General features: G+C 42.4%; 1 protein-coding gene across 6 annotated transcripts in view; it reads left to right on the top strand.

The window, feature by feature from the left end:
* ebf1a (EBF transcription factor 1a) overlaps positions 1-23,330 on the top strand; it is a 69,840-nt gene that overhangs the window by 5,526 nt on the left and 40,984 nt on the right. The window contains exons 2-7 of one of the 6 annotated variants that reach the window (XM_037780560.1): positions 7,194-7,747; positions 8,725-8,881; positions 9,943-10,006; positions 10,750-10,805; positions 12,128-12,201; positions 13,696-13,764. In XM_037780560.1, coding sequence (XP_037636488.1) covers positions 7,614-7,747; positions 8,725-8,881; positions 9,943-10,006; positions 10,750-10,805; positions 12,128-12,201; positions 13,696-13,764 — 554 coding nt within the window. In that variant the 5' untranslated portion in view covers positions 7,194-7,613. Of the gene's footprint in view, positions 1-6,889; positions 7,748-8,724; positions 8,882-9,942; positions 10,007-10,749; positions 10,806-12,127; positions 12,202-13,695; positions 13,765-23,330 lie in introns of those variants that run through there. The other 5 variants (XM_037780563.1, XM_037780564.1, XM_037780561.1 and 2 more) reach the window with 5 other exon arrangements.

The raw sequence follows: 23,330 nt of genomic DNA, 5'->3' as shown, positions 1-23,330 counted from the left end.
GTTATAGCCTGTGGGCATAAATTGTGAGCAGTTCAAACGAAGAATTATCGTTTTTAGATTAGGTGAACTTATCTAGTATTTTACGAGAAAAACAGCAACAATCACAGTAAATTTAGAGCATATTTTTTTGTGTAACAGCAATATTGTTATTCATTGTTATTCCCCTCATCATCCACATTTCTCCAGGGACCCATCAGTGGGGTCCAGACGGTAGAGAATGTAACTATGTAAAACTTTAAGGTACTTTTACTTGACTTAACTACAGTTTTCCATTTTATCCTACTTTCTTCTTCTTTTTCTTCTTCTTCTTTCCAAAAATGATGACAACTCTTTGCCAGGCATAAAACTGGTTGCCTCTCTGTCATACAACAATTGGAAGCATCACACATCTGTGGCCTGTAACTCTTAAAATGGCAGCAAACCAGGGCAAGCTGGGAGGCAATCAAAATTGAAACTAAGAATTTGCCCTTCAGATATAAAAAATAGATCCAAACAACCCAAAAGTTTCAGGTGCATTATTAGCAACGTGGATATACAGATTTATTTATTATCAAAATTCCACATCACATGTAAGAAAAGCCCAAACGAACAACATCACACCTACATAATAGTAAGCCGCTCTTCCCAGTATTGCTCTGTATACTTGGCTGGTCAGGTGGTGGTGAACCTTCACTTCCCTATCATAAAAAGCAGAAGCGATTAAGTGATGTAAGCACTTTCAGGGCTGACATACTGCACATGTTTAACCTGACACCCCTGACCTTTGAGGTTTTTAGTTGTTTGCTTAATGTTACAGAGGGCACTTGACACATTTTTGGGAAATGTTTCTGTTTTTGGCCCTCCGTTTCCCCCCTTTATGTAAAGTCAAAGGGTAGAACAATGTGATCTACTGTAATGTATACCAGGTGTCACTGTTGAAAGTGACATTTATAACATTACAGTAGATCTTCTGTATCAGTATGTCCATAAAATTACAGATTATGACGTTGATCAGTGGAAGGTCATTTAGCTGTATGTTCAGTAGGGCTGCAACTAAAAGTATTTTCATTATTGATTAATCTGACCATTGTTTTCTCAATGAATTGATTAACATTTAGTCTATAATTGTCAGAAAATTGTGAAAAACGATCATTCCAATTTTCCAGAGCCCAAGGTGACATTTAAATTGTTTGTTTTATCTGTCTAATATCCAAAGATATTCAGTTTACTATCATATATGACCACAAAAAGCATCAAATCCTAACATGTATAAAGCAGGAACCAGCGAATTTGGGGTATTTTTGCTTCAAATATTACTGATACGATAATCGATTAACTGACTGATCGTTACAGCTCTAGTTTATGTTTAATGGCATAATCTTAATTTAAAAAAATATATATATTTGTATAAGCTACTAAAGCAGTGATCCATATTGACATGAGCACAGTGGGCCTCAAGACAATGCTCACCATGGATAAAAAACAAAGGAAGTGGTTATGTACTGGTAGACAGCTGAAACTGAGACAGAAGAGAAAGCGATGAAGATAATAATAACTACATTATGAGTGCTGGTGAGTCAGCCGTGACCTTGGCTCCAGTCTCACTGTAATGATGTATTTGTGTGCAGCATGTCTAACATGAATTTACTGGAACAAACCGCAGTGTGTCTCTGATTAATGGAGGTGAAAGGGTACGAACGGAATCAGAGTGTTTGATTGTTTTAACGCAGCCATCAATACTCAGCATATCTAGTGGTAGGTGGATTCCCAGTCCTCATGATGCCGCTTTGAAACATATTGAACTATTTTTGCTGAACAGAAGTGATAGTTTTGTGGCCGAATGATTTCTGCTCTTTTAAAGTCTGGAATATGAAAGTATAGGGAGGACAGCTCATTTCAATTTAGTACATAAAATGTGTTCAAAAGAAGAAATGAAAGCTGTATGATGTTATGTTGTGGCACTGAGAAGGAGCAAAATAAGGCTTGACCTCAAAATGTTTTTACATGTGTGAGAAATGTGAACATACTTGATGCAAGTGTTTTTCAGACAGAATAGCATGAAAAAGGTTAGCAGACTGTGATCTGTGTATTTCCAAAAGGGGTCGCTGGGTAAATCTGATCTATCATGGCAGAAAAAAACTTCTACGGCTACACAAAACTATATTATTTTGTATCAGTCTTTCCTTTAATCTAAGCTTTTATTACTTACTTTATTACTGGATATATTTAGGTCTCTCACGCCTCTAAAAAACTCTATTCTCTATCCTCTATTTACTAGAGGGGAGACACCCCAGGCAAAAACATAGTTTTTTCATGCACTGTTCAATTTTGAGATTTTAGCCTATTTTGCTTCCATAACATGTCTTCTTGTTTAAAAGGACTTCCAAAACACACATTTAGGTGTTTATTTTACTGCACATTTTCTATTTGTGTCTGTAGATTTCTCCTAAATTCACCAAAAGTTAGCATTAGACATAATGCCTCATTTGCATATTTAAACATAACATTTCAGACAATTTGTAATACATAAATAATTGTCTTAACAGAAGAAATCAATTGGGGAAGTTTCATGGGGATATCTATCTACTACTGTAGTTAACACATTTTACTTTATTCACATGTAGTGTCTTCAAAATGTATGGAATTGTAAAAGGCCTTTTTCTCTAAATGAGGTTTTTCTCACTCTGAGCCAGAAATCTCCACTTCAGCAGCACTTACACCCACCAAACTTTCCAGTATCATCCCTATCTATTTTCTAAAGACTTTTACTGAAGGGTTTGTTTATATATCCTCCACAGCCTGATTTAGAGAACATTATATTCCTAAAAAAACATGGTGAAAATTGTTGTTTTATTATGGCTATTGACAGTATTTCTTGATTTATGGAGTGATAAAAAAGATATCCAAAATTCCCTCTGTAAAAACCCTCGACTCTTATATGTCAACTAAATGAAACAAGAATTCTGAACCTGGCTTTATTCAATGTTCATATTTCTGTCCTGGAAATGCATCTACATGAGCACATATTTGATAAGATAATGCCTCTTTTGCATATTTTATGTTTTCACAAAACTTGTATTACAAAAAATAATTGTCTTAATGTAAGTAATCAACTGGGGAAGTCTCATGGTTTTATTTATTTGTTAATTGTTTTACCCTGTTCACCTGTAGTGTCTCCCCTTACAACAAAACAATTAATACAACATATTAGTCTTTGGCTGAACCAGCCAGTACAAAAGTGAACCACCTGGAGTAATAAAACTAGTCAAAATATATCAGTTTAAATCTTTGAATATGAAATTGTATTATTTTTGAATTAAAAACAAAATAGTTTGTTATAATTAAAGCACATTTAGAATGGTGAAAACAGTAGTAGTAGTATTAGTAGTATTGTAGTAGTTTTGAAATGAAACAGTAGCTAAACTGTCAAATAGAAATAAAGCAAATAGCCCTCTGCCTTCAATGCGTATTAGCTTTCCCCACAAAAACTGAAAATCCACAGTAATCATTAACTTAAAATCTCAAAACAAAGACAAACATTCATTCAGAACAGGAACAACAAAATCAGGAACATTTGAAAGGATCTGGTAAATTTCCCATTAGACAAAAAAACGATTTAAACTGAACCCACATTATTTATTTATATAACAGTTTGTCCTCTGACGTCGCCTATAAGATCAATTCCCAACTTCTCATGAATCCACAATCTCATTGACCTTGTTCACATTAAGTTGAACATGTTAATTAGAGGAAAAAGCAACTCGGAAAGGTGGCAAATTGTATCTGCATTGCAATGCAAGTGCTACATTTGAGAGTATAAAAGTGATTTTAAAGTGGAAGCAAAATACTGTAAATTGAATTGTGCAATGTCCTTTTAACGCCACTAGATGGCAACATTGCTCTAAACACAGTGACATGGAATCCTGCTTGTCAGGTCTGAGTCACCTGAAGTGAAATGAGATAAGAGGTCATCATTGGGAAGTGCCACAGATGTGTTGCACAGAAAGAGACAAATTAAAGATAATGTATTATTACAAGTTGCTATTTATTACAAGTACAACACTATTTCTCATTGTTTGCCCCCTGATTTCATTTTTAATTCTGCTTTTTTTCCTTGAGTTAAGTAGCGTTGAAATATTTCCTTTGCATGTGTTAAGTTTGTTTTTTTTGTATCAATGAAATTGCATTCTGCTTGCATCTTTTATCTACACATTTAAATGGTTAAACATCTATATTTGTCTTCTTTTATGTCGACTAGAGAGCATATTGGTAGACATAAGGCCCATTCTCATAAAGCATATGCCAGATTTTTTTTTTTTTTTTACAACTAGTCATTTTTACGAGTCTTCGATTCAATCAGACCATTATTATCATCAGCCCAACCTTTTGATTTACGAGAACATCTGCTGGGTTGCATGCGCCTATACAACTCCTTTCTGATCACTTACTTCAAAATGTCTTATTAGAGTTATTTTTTAATAGCCTTCCCATATGTGGACACTTGAATGGAAGTCGTATACACACACACACACACACACACACACACACACACGTACAAGCCTTTTACATCGTTTACATGGCGTGCGCATTCCAGCCCGTGCGTAATGGCAATGGAGATATTTTTGCAAACCTTTATGTCTGGGTGCCACGGAGTTAGTAAATCACAGTATTAACATGGCTGGATCATCGACTGACATCTCTGTTTTTGGATACTGAGACGGTGATATTTGGGCTAACACTGTGTGGATATAAATAAATGCCACCCTAGAGGCCTCGACCAAAGGCAGACATGGATCATCATGGCGAGAGAGAGAGCCGGCCACAATCAAACAAATGTGCTGAAGGATAGCTCTGAACGTGTGTGTGTGAGTGTGTGTGAGTGTGTGTGTGTGTGTGCGCGTAAAAGTGAGCCAGTCAGTGTGAGAGACATTTTATCTCACGTTGCTTTTTTCTTTATCACTATTTTATTATATCGTGTACTCAACGTGGTGTGGGGTGCTCACATTTCTCCTCCCACAGCATGGAGACATAAATAAACATCTATAGACAATGATGAGATGATTGCAGTGGGTGGGGGTGTCCAACCTTGACCGTTTATGGCATTTATCAAGTCTCTGCTGAGACTCTTATGTCTGCTGGCTGCAGGGGTTTGAGGATATATATATGTGTCATAACTATAATTGCTAAAAAAAGTGAAAGTTAGATTATTAGAATTACAGAAATTCTATTAAATTGTGCGTATTTTACGCATTAGGTGGGGTTTTTTTCTGTGGCTCTTAATTGTGCAGTTTTTGCTAAACTGTGAACATAAACGTGTCAAACTGATTAATTTCAACAATTCCCTGATAAAATCGTAATTTTCAAAGATGCCCCCCCTGATAAAACAAACAGACAAACTGACTCTCTCATTCTTCCCATTTCATTATAATGAACCAAACCGTAGTTATTGAACAGATGGCCCCCAGACAATTCAATTTGACAATTTAGAAATGACTCTGTAATGATGGGGGGCTGATGTGAATCTGAAACATGCATCCCTCTCTGTAACAGGCTCTCTCTCTCTGCAAGCTGCACACTTCTTCATGCATGTGAGCCCACCGTGCAGTTTCACGGTCCTGTGCGCAATCATGTAAATTTTGTTATTTTGCACTTTTTTGTTTTATTTTTGAGCAGTTATTTTTGAGTGATTGCAATATTTTTTTTGGACAGCGTCACACGGCGCAGTTTAGCTGTAATCCTCATATTTATGTTGGATTCAGCAACTTAGTCCCGCAAGATTTCTGTAATGCATCTAATCAAAGCTAATTTCAAACCATCGGGGCTGTAACAGAGAAATGCGCGCAGCGGCTGCCAGGCTTTTTGTGAGCTGAAACTTTTCTTAATCTCATAATCTGCCCAGAGCTGATACTCTGAATGAGCACTTGGACTTGCTCTGTTCTTGTGAAAAAAACACATTTAAATTCCATTTTTTAAATGTTCAAATCAAGTGATTTTTGTATATTTCTTTCATGCAGCAATGTGGGGAAAACCCAAACTCAAATGTTAACTTACGATACGATACAACTTTATTGTCAGTTTGCACTGAAATTCATTTTGCATCCATAGGCAGCTCAGTTTGAGAAGAACTACACATCCAATAGACATACTGTTACCATAGACAGACAGACAAGTAAGACCCAGCAGCCAAAAAAACAAAACACATCACAATTATTCATACATAACCCATTACAAAATGACTATCTGTCCTCTGGATTTACATGTCTTTAGCAGCACATTAATTATTATTTTACAACAAGATGGAGTGATGGACAAAAGCGTTCTTTAGCCAACATTTGTTAATGTTGAATTAATTTGACACAATTAAATCTTGCACACAAAGCAATGCAACTATATCCTCAAATTGTCTGCTTTCACTTTGCTGTTGCGCGTTTTTTGTCACATAATGAGCCAAAAAAAAAAAATCAGCTTCTTTATTCTGATGCTGTTGTAAAACATTTGATCAGATTGTGTTTCGTCTTGTTTTACAAAGACAGATGCTGGGCACATTTTCATTTTCATAGCTGCAGCTCAAGTGACAACTGACGATGGATGTTACTCCTCTTCACTCTGCCCTTTTAGTCTCTGGATTAAACTAATGTCCTCAACCTGAGCTGATGTTTGATAGTCGCCAATACGTTAATTGTCAACTCTAAAAAAGAGAGCACACACACATATGAGCGCTCACACACACACACACATCGTGCACAGCTTCTGGCTAAGTGTCTGTGTTGGGACGCTGCGTGAGATGAGATGAGGCTGAGATGAGGCGGGGACATCAGGCAGGCTGGTCTGGTCCTGGTTGGTGGACAGCTGATTGTCCTGCCTTATTAACTGTGTGTTGGTGTTGGGGGGGGGGGCGTTCCTGCTCGCTGTTGTAAAACCACGCCTCCCTCACCTACTAGTCCTCTCCTGTTTGGCATCCCAGAGATGGTCCAAAGTGATTCCTCAAGGGAAGAATAGAGAGCGCAAAAATCAACCCGAGCAAGGAGCTGCAGAGGAGCGGATGCAGAGGACTGCCTCTTCTTAATTGCGCGTAATCTTCCCGTTTCATCCATCTATCTGAACAAGAGGAGACTTTGCAGGAGTGTTTCATCTCCTTCCTTTTTTCACTGTGGACTTGTTTGTTGCAACAAAAAAAAAAAAAAAGTGACATTTTTTGCTTGTGTTTTTGTCAGCTTTGCACCTTGATCCTGGTGGGACTGTCTCCAACTCGGTGCAACCCTCTCATCCTCTCATCCTGCGCTTCTCCTCTTTCATCGCTGTTCATCTTCACAGCTGCTCGCTTTTTTATTCTCGTGGAGGAGTCGCTGACATGAGGTGCAGCTAACCCTGGATTGCTGACAGCTTCCCCCTTTTTCCCTTCCACATGTCGCATCTTTTTGTTTACTTTGAGAAACACGCGCAACAACTAAACGCCAAGTGAAACAGACCACGCCACTTTTGCTCCTCTGACAGCGCAGATCAAACAGACGCAAAAGAGGAGGTGGAGGCAGGGAAATAAGGAGAGGAGGGAGGATAGAGAGAGAGAGGAGAGGAGAGGAGAGGAAGGAGAGGAGTGAGAGAGAGATAGCGACAGTGTGAAGGTGCGTTTTTTGATGTTTGGCATCCACGAGAGCATCCAGAGGAGTGGGAGTAGTATGAAAGAAGAGCCCATGGTGGCCGGGATGAACGCGGTTCGGACATGGATGCAGGGCGCCGGAGTGCTGGACTCCAACACAGCCGCCCAGAGGTGAGCCTGAGGCGGCCTTGTGCGCTGCGCTGCACCGCAGAGAGAACCGGAGAGAGAACCGGGTTGGAGAGACGCGTTATGATCTGCGGAGCTGCTGTTATCAAGCGTCCTCCAGAGGACCGTAGAGTTGGATAACCACTGTTTCCTGCTGGCTTTATAAGTTTTTTTTAAGTCCAACATGATATAATGCTTGTATGTGGCTCAGAGTGTTTTTTAGCATATTTCTGGACGGAAAGCACAGTTAGCTGCAAACACTTTTATTATATGCTCGCAGGGTTTAAATGAAGGCTTAGAATTAACTTTTGGTGTGTGGAAAAGTGTGCTTAGTGTGAGTTTAAGGTTTTCCACCTTAACTTCGGTGGTTGTTTCTATTCTTTTGGTTATGATAAAGCAGAGTAGGTTACTTTTTTGCATACATTAAGATTGTTTTGTCTAGCTTGAATTTGGAAGTTTTTCTTAAAACAATACAAATATATATATATATATATTAAGCGTCTCGAGATAACTTCTGTTATGATTTGACGCTATTTAAAAATAAATTGAAAATTGAATTGAATATATTAAATTGGGCAAGTTTAAAATAAACTATCACACTTTTATCGACAGCAGCCATACTATCATGCTATCAGCCTATACTATCATAAGACCAATTGATATTTCCAAATTATGTTTGTTATATAAATGAGTATAGTTAAGGCTTTTATGGCCTATTGGTTAATATTTAAACTTGTTTGCTTCATTATTTATTGTTGATACAACTGTAAAGGGTTTGTGCGCATTAGAAATATGTTTTTAATTAAATTATATGTAGTTAGGGGATTTTAGAAGTGAAACATAAGCGACTGTAGAGTGGATTTTTTAAAAGCATATTTCTCTTGTGTTGCATTATTATTATTATTATTATTATTATTGAGTGCATTTATTTTTAATTGCCTTCATGGTGGATGGTGCTTAGTTTTGTGCTTGTGTGTCCGCAGCGGAGTGGGTCTTGCTCGGGCACACTTCGAGAAGCAGCCGCCCTCCAACCTCCGCAAGTCCAACTTCTTCCACTTCGTCTTGGCTTTATACGACAGACAGGGTCAGCCGGTGGAAATAGAGAGAACCACCTACATCGACTTTGTAGAGAAGGAAAAGGTGAGTTTGCACATTTCACACACGCACAAAAAATATATATACATTTTCACCACATGGTATAGTTTGTAATAAAATCTTTAAAATAAGCTTCTAATGTTGTGAAGCATGGACTGATGCCTGACACAGTATACTGGCTGTTAAGTCCAAGTGATAAATTACCAGACTGTGTGTTAACAAAGTGGCCAGACGCACACAGCAGGGATCATGAAGGCGTTATAGATGTGGTTTCCTAAAAGATTTACACACTTCTGGTTATTTTAGCATTTCTTTTATAATTTCAAAACCTTCAAAATCCATTTTAAACTAATTTACTTTAAAGCTGTAAACGAAGTGCATGAGCACTTTTGCACCCAGTTTGTGCCACTAATAATATTGAATTATGACAGTTCAGCACAGCGTGCTGCCATGTTCCTGCAGGTGTTGTCAGACACGATATTTAATTTTCTAAACAAACATCAATATTAGTGTTTGATGCGTCGATCAGGTGGATTATTGATCTGTGAGCAAGTGGCGTTAAAAAGTGAATGTTTCACTTTTAAATGCGTGTTTTATTCATCAGCATTTAGTATCGACTTGTTTATTATTTATTAGATACAAATGTCCTTCTGCTGTTGGTCAGTAATATTAACACAATTTAATATTACATTACATACACAATGTCATTTATAATTAATACACATGTCAAATTTATTCTTATTAAATTTGTTAAATGTCTGTAGTATACGTTCTATTCAATTTTCGTTTCTAATATTAATAAAGTTGTAAACTGGTTCGAGTTGTAAAGAAAGTTCTTTTTTCAAAATATCAGATTATTAAGAAATTGAGTTTACAAAATATATTTTTGTCAAATAACAAAAACAAGTTGTTGCAAACACAAGCTTGTTTTCTTTCTTTTTGTCTGTGTGGATGTTATGAAGAAGTGATTTAAATGTGATCACAGTTAGAGAGACTTTAATATGTTAATAGTCTAAAAATATCAAGTTGTGGACGCGCAGTATAAAAGTCCCAGTTGAGATGTTTTGCTCGCTCTGACCGGCTCTTGTTTGGTTTAATTTTCATAGGAAACGACGGGGGAAAAGACCAACAATGGGATCCATTATAGACTTCAGCTCCTCTACAGTAACGGTGAGTTTAGCTTCCATAATTTTTATGGAGCAATAAAAAAAAAAAAGAAGCAGTGAGTGAATGATACGCCAAACCAACGTGAGGAAACTCAGGAAACAAATGTTTTAGGAGGTCACATCCTGTTGTGTTTTATGCCTTATTTTATAATTCATGTGAAGGATTAGTGCTTTATCTGTTTAGTACTTTTTTAAATGTTATTATTTCCACTTTTATTATCACTACATAATTATATTTATAATATTATTATTATTTGTCTATTATTATGTTGTGCTTGCTGCTTTTTTATTGTAAATATATCTTCTCTGGTCAGCAGTAAACAACCCAAAGGAAGCATAATAAAATGTTTCCCATCCTCCTTTTTTATTTTTTTTTAAAGTCTTTGTTCCTTGATTGAATAATTAAATTATATTGATTATAATATATTAATAGTGTGGTTCTCCCTGCTGTGCACGTTTTCACAGTTCTTGATAAATGTTTTTAGAGATAATGTCAATAGAGGTAAATAAAGTAAATTCAATTTTCTAAAGTTCCTAGCAAACTGACAGCATGCAACAAATACTGAAAGTCATTAGAAACAGTTTGGACTCATTTAGTTCCCATAAAGTGCCTCAGAGGAGAAGTCAGAATGAATAAAACCTGTGATCTGAAATATTCTCCAGAATGGAGAAAAAGCTTTGCCTCAGATGTGATATGAAGCCTGCTGGTTATATTTGAACCATTTCTCTGTTTCTGTCTCTGTGCAGGGATCAGGACAGAGCAGGACCTGTATGTTCGTCTCATCGACTCTATGACTAAACAGGTAAGAGGTTTGCATTAAACTACAGGTTTAAAGAATGAAAGTGTGCATCAGTGAGTTTGGTAGTTGTGTTGGTCTGAATGTTGCCCCTACCTACCACCGCCCCCTCCTCCTCCTCCTCCTCCTCCTCCTCCTCGCCCCCGCTGCATGCCTGTGTCTGAGACCCTCAACTTCAGCACAGCACAGCCGGCTTGATAAACGACCTGTCTTACCTGTGGAATACATTTACAGAGGCCCAGAAAAGTAGAGGACATGTGTCCTCATACTCTACCTCTGCACAGCAGCGAGTAAGTGGGGATGGTGTGTGTGTGTGTGTGTGTGTGTGTGTGTGTGTGTTTTTACAAGCGTCAGGCAGTATATAGTATATGTGTGTGTGTGTGAGGCTGTGTGATCGTGCACATATAGTGTGTGAGTATCCCAGTGAGGTGCAGATGCGGTTGTGTGTTAGTGTTAGTGTTAGTGTTTGAGAGAGACAGTGATGCATGCCAGCTCACTCTTTGAGGACCTTGACCCTCATTTCCTCAATGTGAAACAGAACAAACTATCCCAGAGTGTGTTATGGCCAATTCAATCGCACAAAGAAATACAGAGCAGCACATGTGGGCTGGCGCACACTGAGGGAATTCTCCGTTAGGAAACGACTTAGATACGAAGAAAATAAGCCACTTCAATGCTGTTTTGATATCGGGTCTTTTGTTTTGCCAATTCTGCCTCTAGTGCCATTAGGCTTGAAGAGAGTTTGCCTTAGAATGAAAGGAGTAGGAGGGGATGTTGTTTGTGTGAGTGCGTGTGTGTGTTGGCGTGTTTATCGGTGTGTGTGTGTGTGTGTGTGCAGGGTGATCACAGCCCTGGAGAGCATGTTGAGTGGGGTTGGAGGGGTAACCAGACTAGATTTTTGGACGCTGTGCTGTATGGACCAGATGGTGCACTATACTCCAGTCTGGCAGTCCAACTGCTCACTGTACACAGCATATAAACATACGCGCACGCACAAACACATATGCACACGCGGGAGTACACACACACACACACGGGCACACACACACACACACACACACACACACACACACACATGCTTTCTCTCTTACTGTCTCTGTCAGAACAGAGCGTTCCTGTTCAGGAGGACTGGATTCCCACGACACACATTTTGCCAGATAGACAACACTACTCCCAGATGAAAGACACACACTTTTCTGTTTTTTTATTTGCCCCTGCATCGTGGCTCACTTTTTTTTCCCTCTTTCAGCATGCCACATAAAAAAATCACGGTTATTTGAATTGTCTGTGATTTTTTTTTCTTTTTTTTTTCTTCTCCATCCTTCCAGGCGATTATCTATGAGGGCCAGGATAAAAACCCAGAGATGTGTCGGGTCTTGCTGACCCACGAGATCATGTGCAGGTAAGACAAAACACACCAAGCCACAGCTGTCATTTGTTGGTCCTGCCGATGCTTTATAGTCTGGATCAAGGTGAATGTTTTTCTCACATCGGAGGTGTCCCTGTTGGTGTAAAGAGGGGGCCAAGACACGAGGAGCACTGCTAAATTACAACAGAAATCTTATCATTTTCCTCAAAGTGGGTTGGGGAGATGGGCCCTGGCCTATTTCTGTTGGTAGGGATGTGTGTGTGTGTATGTGTCTGTGTATATGTGTGTGCATCCCTCTCATGTTCAGCTAATTAGGACAAGGAAAAGCTCATTACTCAAACCCATCCTCCTTAGTCTGTGTAATACATGCAGTTTGCTGTGTCCTGACAGTGAGCTATGTGCAGAGGGGGACAGACTCGGATTACACATAAAATACAGACACACACACAGTCAAATATACTACAGCAAGCGCAGATCTCACACACCGTCGCCTGCATTTACAATCAATACAAGCATCACACAGCATGTGATTGTCCCTCACAAACCAGCCGTTTAGCAATACATGTAGAGTCAGATTTAGAGAAATGGCCAGTGGCAAAGTGTAGCCACTTCCTGGTTATCACACAAGGCAATTTAGACCACTTGTTTTCATACGCTGCAGGAAACGGTCGAGATCAGAAATCCGATCTGGCTCTCCAAGCCTCCTGTCCTGGGGGACTCAAGAAAGTAGGGGGGAGGGTCAATCTGTCTCCCCCGTTCACTCCCTCTCTTTTGTGTCTTTCTCCATCTCCTCCCACACACACACATACAGTAGATGCAGTCAGGCGCAGGTACACACAGGCGTGCATACTGTACACGCAGACAGAGAAGAAAAGGTAGACGCGATGATACTTTTTGGGGGAAACGGGGGGGCTGACGGCACACAACAACGCTGTTACATTGTGCTGCAGTCAAATGATTCAGAAAGGACTCGTCACATCAGTATGCAACCCCCTTCTACCCAGCATGCACTACTCCCCAGGTCCAGTGGGACCACTCTGTGACCCACTTCTGAAGAGAGAGAAAAAGCGCGAGAGAGAGAGAGGGAGAGGCGGGATAGAGGGAGGGTACGAGCACTGAGGAAAAATAGAGAACATAAGATGTCTGGTTGTGTGATGTCTGACAGAAATGGAGCTAACCTGAGCCCTGGAGGCTAATTCAAGTTTGTATCCAGCCCCATTCAAGCTCACTGCTTTTTCTCTCCTCCTCCAAACTTCTCCTAAAATCGCCCCGCTGATCTCACCTACTGTAGCGCCAGAGCCCCGGTCTTACCTCGGGAAGCCCGGCAGAAATCCTATTCACGTCGCTTCTTAAACTCTGCCAAAGTCTCACGCCCTCTTACTCCTCTTTCTCTTTTCCTGTACGCTCATCTGACATCCTCTCCCTCTCAGTGATGTACCTTATCTTTATTTCTCTGCTGTTCACACCGCTGTGACTAACTCCTCTCCTTTGTCTCTGCCCCCCCCTTCTTCTCTCACCTCCCTGCAGTCGATGCTGTGATAAGAAGAGTTGTGGCAACAGGAACGAGACCCCATCAGACCCTGTCATCATCGACAGGTAAGCACACTTTGCCCTTTGACCCCGGGCCAACGCGATGCTGCGCTGTCACGGCAAACACAAACACAAGCACGTATGACTGCCTGTAGGTGTGAACAGGAAATGTGTGCAGAATACACAGGCAGCAAATGTTGCAGAAACATCCCATAGATAGAAAAATAATGACAGAATTTTGTATAAATTTCTAGAGGAGTAGGCAGATGAAAGCTATTTTTGCTATTTTCTGAGAAAACGTAACCTGCAGGCCACGGCTTGTTTAAATTTCAGCAACCATAATCGTCTGTGTGCGCAAAATGTGTGAAACAGCAGTAAATACTACTCCAGCGGTATGTGTGTGAAGTGGAGGAGCAATCACAGAGCAGTTGAGCTCTGCTTCAAGTGTGGTCAAACAGTGTTTGTGTGGTCGGGCTGATGACTTAGCTGATGAGCAGTTAGGGTTACAGCTACAGCCTGGCGTGTGTGTTTCTGTGTATAAATCTCACTCTGGGCCGGGTGTGGTATACTCAAGCTTGTCTGCAGCTTTAGACACTGGCAGACACCACTCCTGCACACAAACACACACACACTTCTCTTTGAGTGTACACCTTTCTCCTGCCATCATAAACTACCTCTGACCGATGCAGCAGCTCGCCTGATTAACGGTTAGTCGGGAAAAAAGAAAAGTGCTGTAGATTTACGGTCCGGTCTTTGCTGTGTGCATGCGTGTGGCCCACGTGTTGACGTACATTGTGAGGGAAATTATTTGTTTATACTTGAGCAGTTGTTGGAGCGTGCAAATTTAAGGCTGAACTTGAAGTATCACCTTTTTCTGACTGTATTTAACCCTTCCAAACAACGTAGGTTATTTATGTTTTATGTCTGATTTGAATTTGTCACATTCGAGTGTATTTGTGTGAGTGTTAATGAGGCAGTGACCTGTGCTATCTGATGAACACAGCTGTCCTGTGCTCGCTGCTGCTCTGTCAAAAGCTACTCTTTACCTGTGTGTGTGTGTGTGTGTGTGTGTGTGAATTGTGTGAATTGTGTGTGTGTGTGTGTGTGTGTGTGCGTGTGCGCCACCCTCATTCCGCTCCAGTGAAGCGGAAGGCCTCACCTCAGCGCTCCCTGAGACAGCTGCACCCCACCACGTGGCCTCAGACAACACGCCTGCCCATCACTCTGTGCCACATTTCTGATTTTTGTTCTCACGTGTGCGCATACTTGTTGAATTTCTCATCTGTGCGCTCTGTCGCTCTGTTTCTACGCGGGCGCCATCCGGGCTCTCGCCACGGTTAAACTTTCCCCTTCTGTTTTTGCCGCAGTTTGAGCAGAGCCACCTTGGCGAAACAGGCTGATCTCTGCTGCGAACAGCTTTTCCCACACTGAGCATGTGTTGTGGTCGCTCGCTGGCGGTATTCCCCCGACGCCCAGTGGCTCAGGTGTGAGGGCAGCATTAACGAACAACAAATTAGAACAGGGGGAGGGAAAACAACAGCAATATCTCTGTTTTCCTCTCCAGCGAGCACTCTTTCTGGACAGGAAAATAGGTCAGGTGAGAGGAGAGCGAATGGGGGAGGTTGGCTCGCTTTAAAGGGGGGAAAACTGAAGGGGAATAAGGAGAGGAGGGTTTATACGTTTGCTCATTTAGTACCAATATATTCTTGGCAGTTGTAATAATCTGGGATTCATAAACAAACAAACAACTGTGAGGGTGAAACTGACTCAATTACCACGAGTTCCCCTCCTTCAAATTCATAAAGAAATACCATCAACAGCCCCTCTCCACCCTTGAAGTTATTTAGTTCGTTAAATAAGGGCTCGTTAGCCCTCTGCTGTTTCGCAGAGATGATTAGATTTTACAGCCCTAATTAGCTGGGCTAGCTCTAACTCTTCTGGAAGAGTAATGGGTCTGATTGCCTAATTAGCTCTCTCTCGTTAAGATGGGAGAAACAGGCCACTGCAGCAAAACCGCAGGAATGAGGAAAAATAAAGTCAGCTAATGAGAAACTTATTTGATTGTTAGGAGAACAAATCTGGTACAGTGTGGATCGGGAGCGCTCTGGGTACTGTACACGCTCACCGGGAGAATCTCTCTCACCCACCTCTTTATCTCACCTCCTGTTGAAAAGAGAATTTGTTCGGGCTTTAAAGCGCTTGCAAGGAGCAGTGCGATGCGGATTTTAATTATGAAGCATATTTGTTTAGTCTATGACGGCATATGGCACTTTAACATTTCTTAGATTTTTACTGAAGATGAAAGAAACCCCCCACAATCTGCCCTGTTTTTATGCTGTTTTGGTTCATGGTAGCAGCGACATTCAATTTTACATGTAGCGTTGTCATCTCTGACTGTCTCAGATGTTCACAGTCCATCTGATCTGAATCAGTCCTGAAGATGAAGATGTCATCTTGTATGCATTTAGCCTCTGAGGTGGTGAGTTCTTGGAAAGTTAAAGAGACCTTGGCATGACAGGTTGTGTCTGTGCTTGACACTGGGCAGGGGAAAGCAGCTGAAAGGTGAGACGCTTGTGTGCGCCTCTCTATATCTTCCCCGGGGAAACATGTGTGGTCCACTTTAGCCTCTTACAGAGGCAGGATAATATGAGGGGAGCCCTTAACCCCCCTCCACCTCCACTTCCACCTCTCTCCATCACTCCTGGTTAGTGTGGGGTTAATCATATGCAGCCACTGCTAGTCAGTCTATCATGTGCCTGGTTGGGCCTCAAATCACAAACACATTTGCCTCTCACCCGTGTACACCTCTGCTATCTCCCTGCATAGCTTTTCTCCCCACAGAACTGCTTTTTGTTCATTTACTTGCTGCTTCCATATAATTGCGGACTAATCTCTCAACCCTACTCGCTTTGGGGGTATGACTGTCCCTCCAGCCCCATGTGTCCTCTCTTGGCTCCTACCACCTGTGTCCCGTGGCCCTTTTCCTGCCCTGCCAGCTCCCCCAGGCCTACCGCAGGGTGTCCCCCAGGCAGGGAGAGCCTCTCTGGAGGCGGGAGAGAAACTCTCTGCGACCAGAGATAAGGATCCAATGGATAGCCCTGCATTTCCCATGATCCCCCTTTCCAGTGCGGGGAGGGGGGGGGGGGGGGGGGGGGGGGGGGGGGGGGGGGGTGTCAAGTTTACATGCACAGACGATGTTATTTCAGGTTTATGGCTGTTTTCGAGTGTGCGCTTGTTTGCGTTTGCACACACTCCTGCAGCCCGCCGTTGATGTGGCCCATTTCCTCGCATGCGTGTCTGTGCTTGTGTATCCGCATCGATGTTGGTTATTTCCCCAGGAGTGTGTGTGTGTTGATAGAGGCCATTTCCTGGCGAGTGTGTGTGTGTCTTGAGTGAAGAATGTCGGGCAGGAAGTGCTCCTCCCGGGGAGGATGATGTCATGGCCGACAGTTTCCTGTTCTGTGAGCCTGCAACAGCTTCACGGTGGGTAGTTAGTTAGCACTTGCGGACCAGGTTTTGGTTCATCTCCTGCACCCGCCGCAGGTCTACACCTGCTTTGCTTTCACACCAGATCACCTGACACATCTGGAAGTAAACTTTGCAGTGTCTTAAGGATTGCTATTTTCCAAGCGAATGCATTTTTTGCTGCATTGCTTGTTTGTCACTCTCCCCCGTCTTTGTGTCCCTCTGTAGTGGGGAACCCCCTCATTGTTTTGGTTGTTATGTTTGGATGCACTTCCTGGGGTGAGAGGTCATGTGTTGCCTTGGCTGGGCTAACGTGCGCTAGTGAATAATGTATGTCATTGACTTTATGTCAGCCCTGCCAGCCCCCCAAGCCGAGCCCACCCATGTTTAATTCATCCATCTCATTTGTGTGTGTGCCTGCGAATGTATGTGTGTGTGTGTGTGTGTGTGTGTGTGTGTGTCATTTAGAGGCCCAGTCTGCACCTGTCCAGCCATTAGCCCCCTTCTCATTTGCATTTGATGCTAATGTGGTTTACTGGCAGCGCCTTCCGTCCCCTCAGCTTAGTTTCACTTTCATATCCATGACTGTGTTAGTGAGAAGGTGAAAACACACTCACGGTGCAGCTCTCCTACATTCTTCTGACTGTATCTGCTGATGTGTCTGACGTCTGAATGTTGAGGTCTTCATTAATTCTTTCTTCTTTCCCCGCGTCCTGGGTCTGTTGTATTTTATGAAGGATAGTCATTCTTCTCCCCCCTCTATTCCCGCTTGTTTCTCACAGTCGGTTTTCTATTGTGTCTCTGACCACCTATCAGTGGCTTTACATTTCCTTCCAAGACAAAGAGAAGCTAGAAACAGAGTCACGAGACCCTGACAGTATCTCTCTTTTAGTGTTTCTCTTTTGGGGGAGGAGAGATGTTTTCTTTTTTGATTTTTTTTTGATTTTTTTCTTGTTGATGTGCTGTTTCTTTTGTGCAGTCTTAGAGGATTGGAGTGGGGGGCAGCTGTATTAGATGTTATGGGAGGCTTTGAAAAGGCCTGGCCCTGAGCTGGTTGTGGTGTTTGTGCAGGGCTCAGGGGCAAAGAGGCAGAGTTGCTGGCTCATCGATATGCGGGCAGAACTCCCCTCCCTCAGGTGTTGGCCGCCTCACAAATCTGCCTCACACACACACACACACACACACATAGACACATAGATGCATCCCTCACCCTGAGATAAACTCATACACAGTACACAAATACATATGCAGAGGAGCGCATGCGCACTTATGAGAATCCACAGGCGGGCAAAAATGTAACGCACACATACATACACACACATTGACCTGCAGCTCTCTGCATCTGTTTGGTTGTGTTCTTTTTTTCCCTGCGGTGGTTCCCCCCCCCCCTCAGGGTTGGAGGAAAGCGCAGCCCCAAGGGACGGACGGCTGCGCTGATTGACAGCAGGGAGTTTGGAGGTCGAGGAGCCTCTAAAACAGCGCTGCCTCTTTCTCTCTCATCCAGACCTTCAGCACCTCCAACAACTGGGCTCGCTTTCTTTTTGCGAAACATTCTCAGAGTAAACATGGGGTTTGTTTCCATGATATGAAATATCAAATTAACACAAGCTGGTTTCGTTTGGTGGTGAGGAAACAATGCTGGAAATAAGTATTTTTAATGCTTGAGTTTGTGTGTGTTTGTTTGTTTTAATACTTTCCCCAATAAACTAAACAGAGCTGCTATCATACTTTATAGGTAGTTAAGCTAATGCTCCCCAGCTGAATGCAGGTAGCAAACAGTTTATTAGGGCATATAAAATGTAATTTACAAATGTTAAAACAGTGAAAAGTTCTGGGTTGCATGACATGGTTTTATATTTGGCGAGAGCTACTGTAAATAGCGCTGTTGTAGCTCTATTTTCTCTGCAAACTGCTTTGTCATTACTGCTTGACATTCCCTGCTTGACCTGGCCGCTCTCCTTGGCCGTTCCCACTGCCTTTTGTGTCAGTGTTTGTTCTGTCCCAGAATGAGGGGGTTTGGCCGGCCAGAGCTGACCCAAATGAGTAGCGTCCTACTTCTCCGAGAGCTATTTAAGACATTTTTGGTGTTGGAAATTGCAGGACGGAGAGAGAGATAGAGATAGAAGGGGGAGCTAAATAGAATGAAAGATATATTTACCATATGAAAGGTCTCGTGTATGACGCGTGTGGTGCTGCTGCGAGTGAGGGAGAAGGGTAACGTTTTCCAGGATTTAGTCCGTGACTCGCCCTAGAAGATGCGCTCAATTTGCTTTTCAAATGAGGCGTGAAGAGAGCGGCCGCGTGCCTCTCGGTGTGATGCTATACATTTGGACGTGCATGGTTATGCGTGTGTGTGGCAGGGGGCAACGCTTTGTTTCCTCAATGCTCTGATGTGTGTGGACAGACGAGCACACGGCCCACTAAGTGCTCTCTCACAGCCAATGTGTTACATGGCCGCCTGTGTTGCTGCTCGTAATTGAATAGACACAGCAGCTCCTCTCAGTGAAGGATACTCGCGGCCTCCTCTCCCAGCAGGGCCGAGCCAGTGTGTCATCGAGCAGTATAGCTTCCAACCGCCCCTGATGATTCATTGTTTACTAATTATTTCTAAGTGAGAAAGCAGACTGTACATGCCAGCTCCGTATACCACCCCAACCTGGCGTCCCACTTCCCATCAGCCGGTTTCCCTTCCAGACCCTCTTTTGGCGCTTTACCTCAGCTCTGTAGGCCCAGGATGTACGTCCAGGTGTCCAGGATGAGTGCCGGTGACCTGCTGTGCCCGAGCAAGATGTATAGTCTGTTGATTGTTTTCCATCAATCTGTCCAGGAAGAATGGATCGCTGGCCAGGCGCTGTGAGCGCCGCTCTCAGTTTCACACGCCACAATGGAAGGAAAACCTGCGCGGCATGGGGGGGTAGACGGGGAGGGAGAGATATGGAGTGTGATAGTGGTGGTGGGACTCTGCAACACTGGAATGATCCTTTTCATATATTCTGGTTATTTCTGCAGGATGATTTTGAATTTCCTTTTAAAAACACTCATACTCTGGCACCTATGTAGTAACCATATGATTGTTTCCAAGTTCAACCATTTCATATCTTGTTATATATGAGTTTTGTGACATTGAGCTTGACTAATTTGAGCTGTAATGTTAAGAGACAAAAGGAAATCTTCAAGGGAGCGTCTCCGCCGTAATTAAACGTAAAGCAGCGACGTCAACATGCAGACAATTATGGTCAACAGCATGGTTCGATCAAAGGGAAGATATATTCTTACATTTCTAATATATTCTTTTTTACTTTGCATTAATCACCAGCAAATGAGACCCAAGCACATGTCACTGTTTCACTTCAAAAAGCCGAGCTGAATTTAAAGGCCTTTGTTTGTGTTTATGTAACTGATGAGGGGAGACAAAGTAAGGCGTAGGCAATCGACTGAGACACTTTGTTGTTTTACACCGCCTCACCCCCTTTGTGTGTGCGCTGCTAACGTTGTTTGTTTGTTTACCGAGTTGCTTGACCTCGCTGCGAGGAATGTTCGCTGTTTCCTTTTCTTCCGCGTCTCCTAAATGTGTTTGTGTCTCTGATTTTTCTCCATCCACGTGTCTCTCTTCTTCATCTCTTCTACCTGGCCTTCTGTCTATGTGTCTTCTTCTTTGGTCCTCCCACTCAAAAATCCAGATTTAACTCTGAAGGTTTTTTTTTTTGGTTAATCACACTTGGAATCTTCCCCCTTGCGTTTGAACGCGTCTTCCTCAGCAGCGCGTGTGCTTCCTCGATCTCTGCGTGCGGCGCAGGAGAGAGTCACGCTAATTATCCCGGTTATTGGCTTCTCCAACGCAGAGGCTGTGATTTACATGAGGTGACATTCAGTTCAAACGTGCAGACCTTCGCAACCTTTTTCTGGAAAACAATTAACAGTGCCGCTTTCTCGTCTGCCTCCCTCCCCGTACCCTCTTTTTCTCTCGCTATACACCACTCCCTCGCTCTCTTCCTCTGGCTATTGTCTTCACACAAACAGAGAAGATTTACTGCCAAAAGAGTGAGGGGTGTGCGAGGAGGTTGAAACAGTTGGTGTATTTTCTGTAGCAAGTGATTGCTTGCTTGTTAATTGACAGTTATTCTTTGTGGTAGATATTCAGAAAGGAGTAAAGCTGGCACGGCGGAAGGTATTAACTTCGCTTTTGCAGGATTGTAGCTGATGGTACTCCTTAAATAGTTCAAGGAGAGGAAAACATGCACATTCTCAAAATTGTTTGTGGTGCTGGGAGTAGATCCCCTCCAATATGTACTTAATCAATGTGATTGGATGATTGGAAGTGTCTGTCATCCCTATTGGTTTGAGGAAGTGACATCATCACATATCCATTACACCATGAAAAAAACAGGAAGAGAAGAGAAGAAAAATACATGTCAAACAATGAACATCAAATATACATCGCTATTGAAGGACAATACTAATAATCTTACCATCAATTATCACATGGCGCATTGTATAAAGTTACACATTCAAAACACTGTTTGGTCAATATACTAACAGCAACTCAAAACAACAAGATCGAAATGCCAAGCCATCATCATTACAGTTAAGTAGAAGTTCTATATTTCACAGACATACACTCAAATCTAATTCATCATTGAGCCCAAAGTGGGTCCCAAAAGTTTGGAGCTCTGTTATCCAGAAGGCTTCTCGTTTAAGAAGAGCTCCACTCCTTCACTCCCTTAAATTGTGTCACATTTGCACAATAAAAGAAAAAACTCCTCTACGTTTTCTGCCACTGACCCCTGGAAAATTCAAGAAACACACTATTACACACACTTGCACGGACGGACATGTAAGCCCACACATGCACCGTTCAAACACAAAGACAAACTTACACAAGCGTGCCGTTAATGAAGCGCGTCTCTCTTCTGTCATGACGCCCGTGTTAGCATGACAAGATGTTTACACACACAATCACGGCCGCGCCTCTGATGTGGGCCGGGATGAAAGAGAGATGCGAGGGAGAGGGAAAAAGAGGAGGCAGAGACGTGACGGTGAGCGTCGGGTACGGACTGCTTTTCTCTGTTTGACAGGAGGACAGTTGTAACAGTACCCCACTGAGAGACGTAGAGAGATAGATAGACAACAGAGAGGGAGAAAAGATGTACCTGGAGGAAAAATGTTCTGAAAAGGAAAGACGTTTTTTTTTTTTTGTCTCTGAACTCCACATTCTCGAATCAGGAGTAAAACAATTAGATCCGCCCGCTTCCCCTTGTCCCGCAGTGTGGATTACAAATGAGCAAACCTGGCATTTATCACATCACTACAAACATTTATTAAAGCCGGTTCCCCTCTAAAGCTGCAGAGATAACAGTGGGTAATTGCAGAGACTGGCTCTATTAGTTAAGTATGCCTAATGTCACTGCCTCAGAGCATTAATGGACGCCGTAGTATTATGTTCCTGCGCTCATTACCACCCCACTCCCCTTCAAACACACACACATATCCACACACCCTCTCCCCCTCCATTGACCCTGCAGCAGGAGTCTGTGCCACTCTAATGAGAAATGGAAAACACTACTCCGCAAGCTCCAAGACACACACACACACACACACATGGACACACACACTCGGCGGGAGCCATTACAAGGGGACAGAGGGGTACAACAGTATAATCACACACGCCCAGGGAAACAATTGTGCCGTTATCAGAGTGATCACATTATAAAAGTTTAATAAACAGCAAACGGCCTAATGGTGAATTAGCCTGCATCTGCCCTGTGTTGTGCCAGGCTATAATTAGTGATTTAACGGAGACAAACAAATGTTTTTTAGCCAGAGCTTTTCACAGTCAACAGATTTGTTGTTGGACATAAATTATCCGGTCTTGTCCAGAATGAAAAGAAAACGCGCGGCCCCGGTTGTTGATTTGTGAGTTGTTGTTTTTTTATTCTGCGATCTTGACTCTGAGACGCCCAAAAGTCACACAAACACAAGAACCACAGAGAGTTTGGCTCGTGCCCCAGTCTGGTTTTCTAAGTGGCACTTGAGATGTATATGGAGAGAGGCGGGTGGGTGCTTGAGATTGTTGAAGAGGAGGAGAGAGTGAAGGAGGGGGGGGGGATGGAAAGAAGAGAAGAAACAGGAAGAGATGGCGTTGAATGACGTGGAATAAGTTAGTCAAG

The sequence above is a fragment of the Sebastes umbrosus genome, chromosome 9 (assembly GCF_015220745.1).
Source record: "Sebastes umbrosus isolate fSebUmb1 chromosome 9, fSebUmb1.pri, whole genome shotgun sequence".
Taxonomy (NCBI): Eukaryota; Metazoa; Chordata; class Actinopteri; order Perciformes; family Sebastidae; genus Sebastes; species Sebastes umbrosus.
This window is presented reverse-complemented; position numbering and strand designations above follow the sequence as displayed.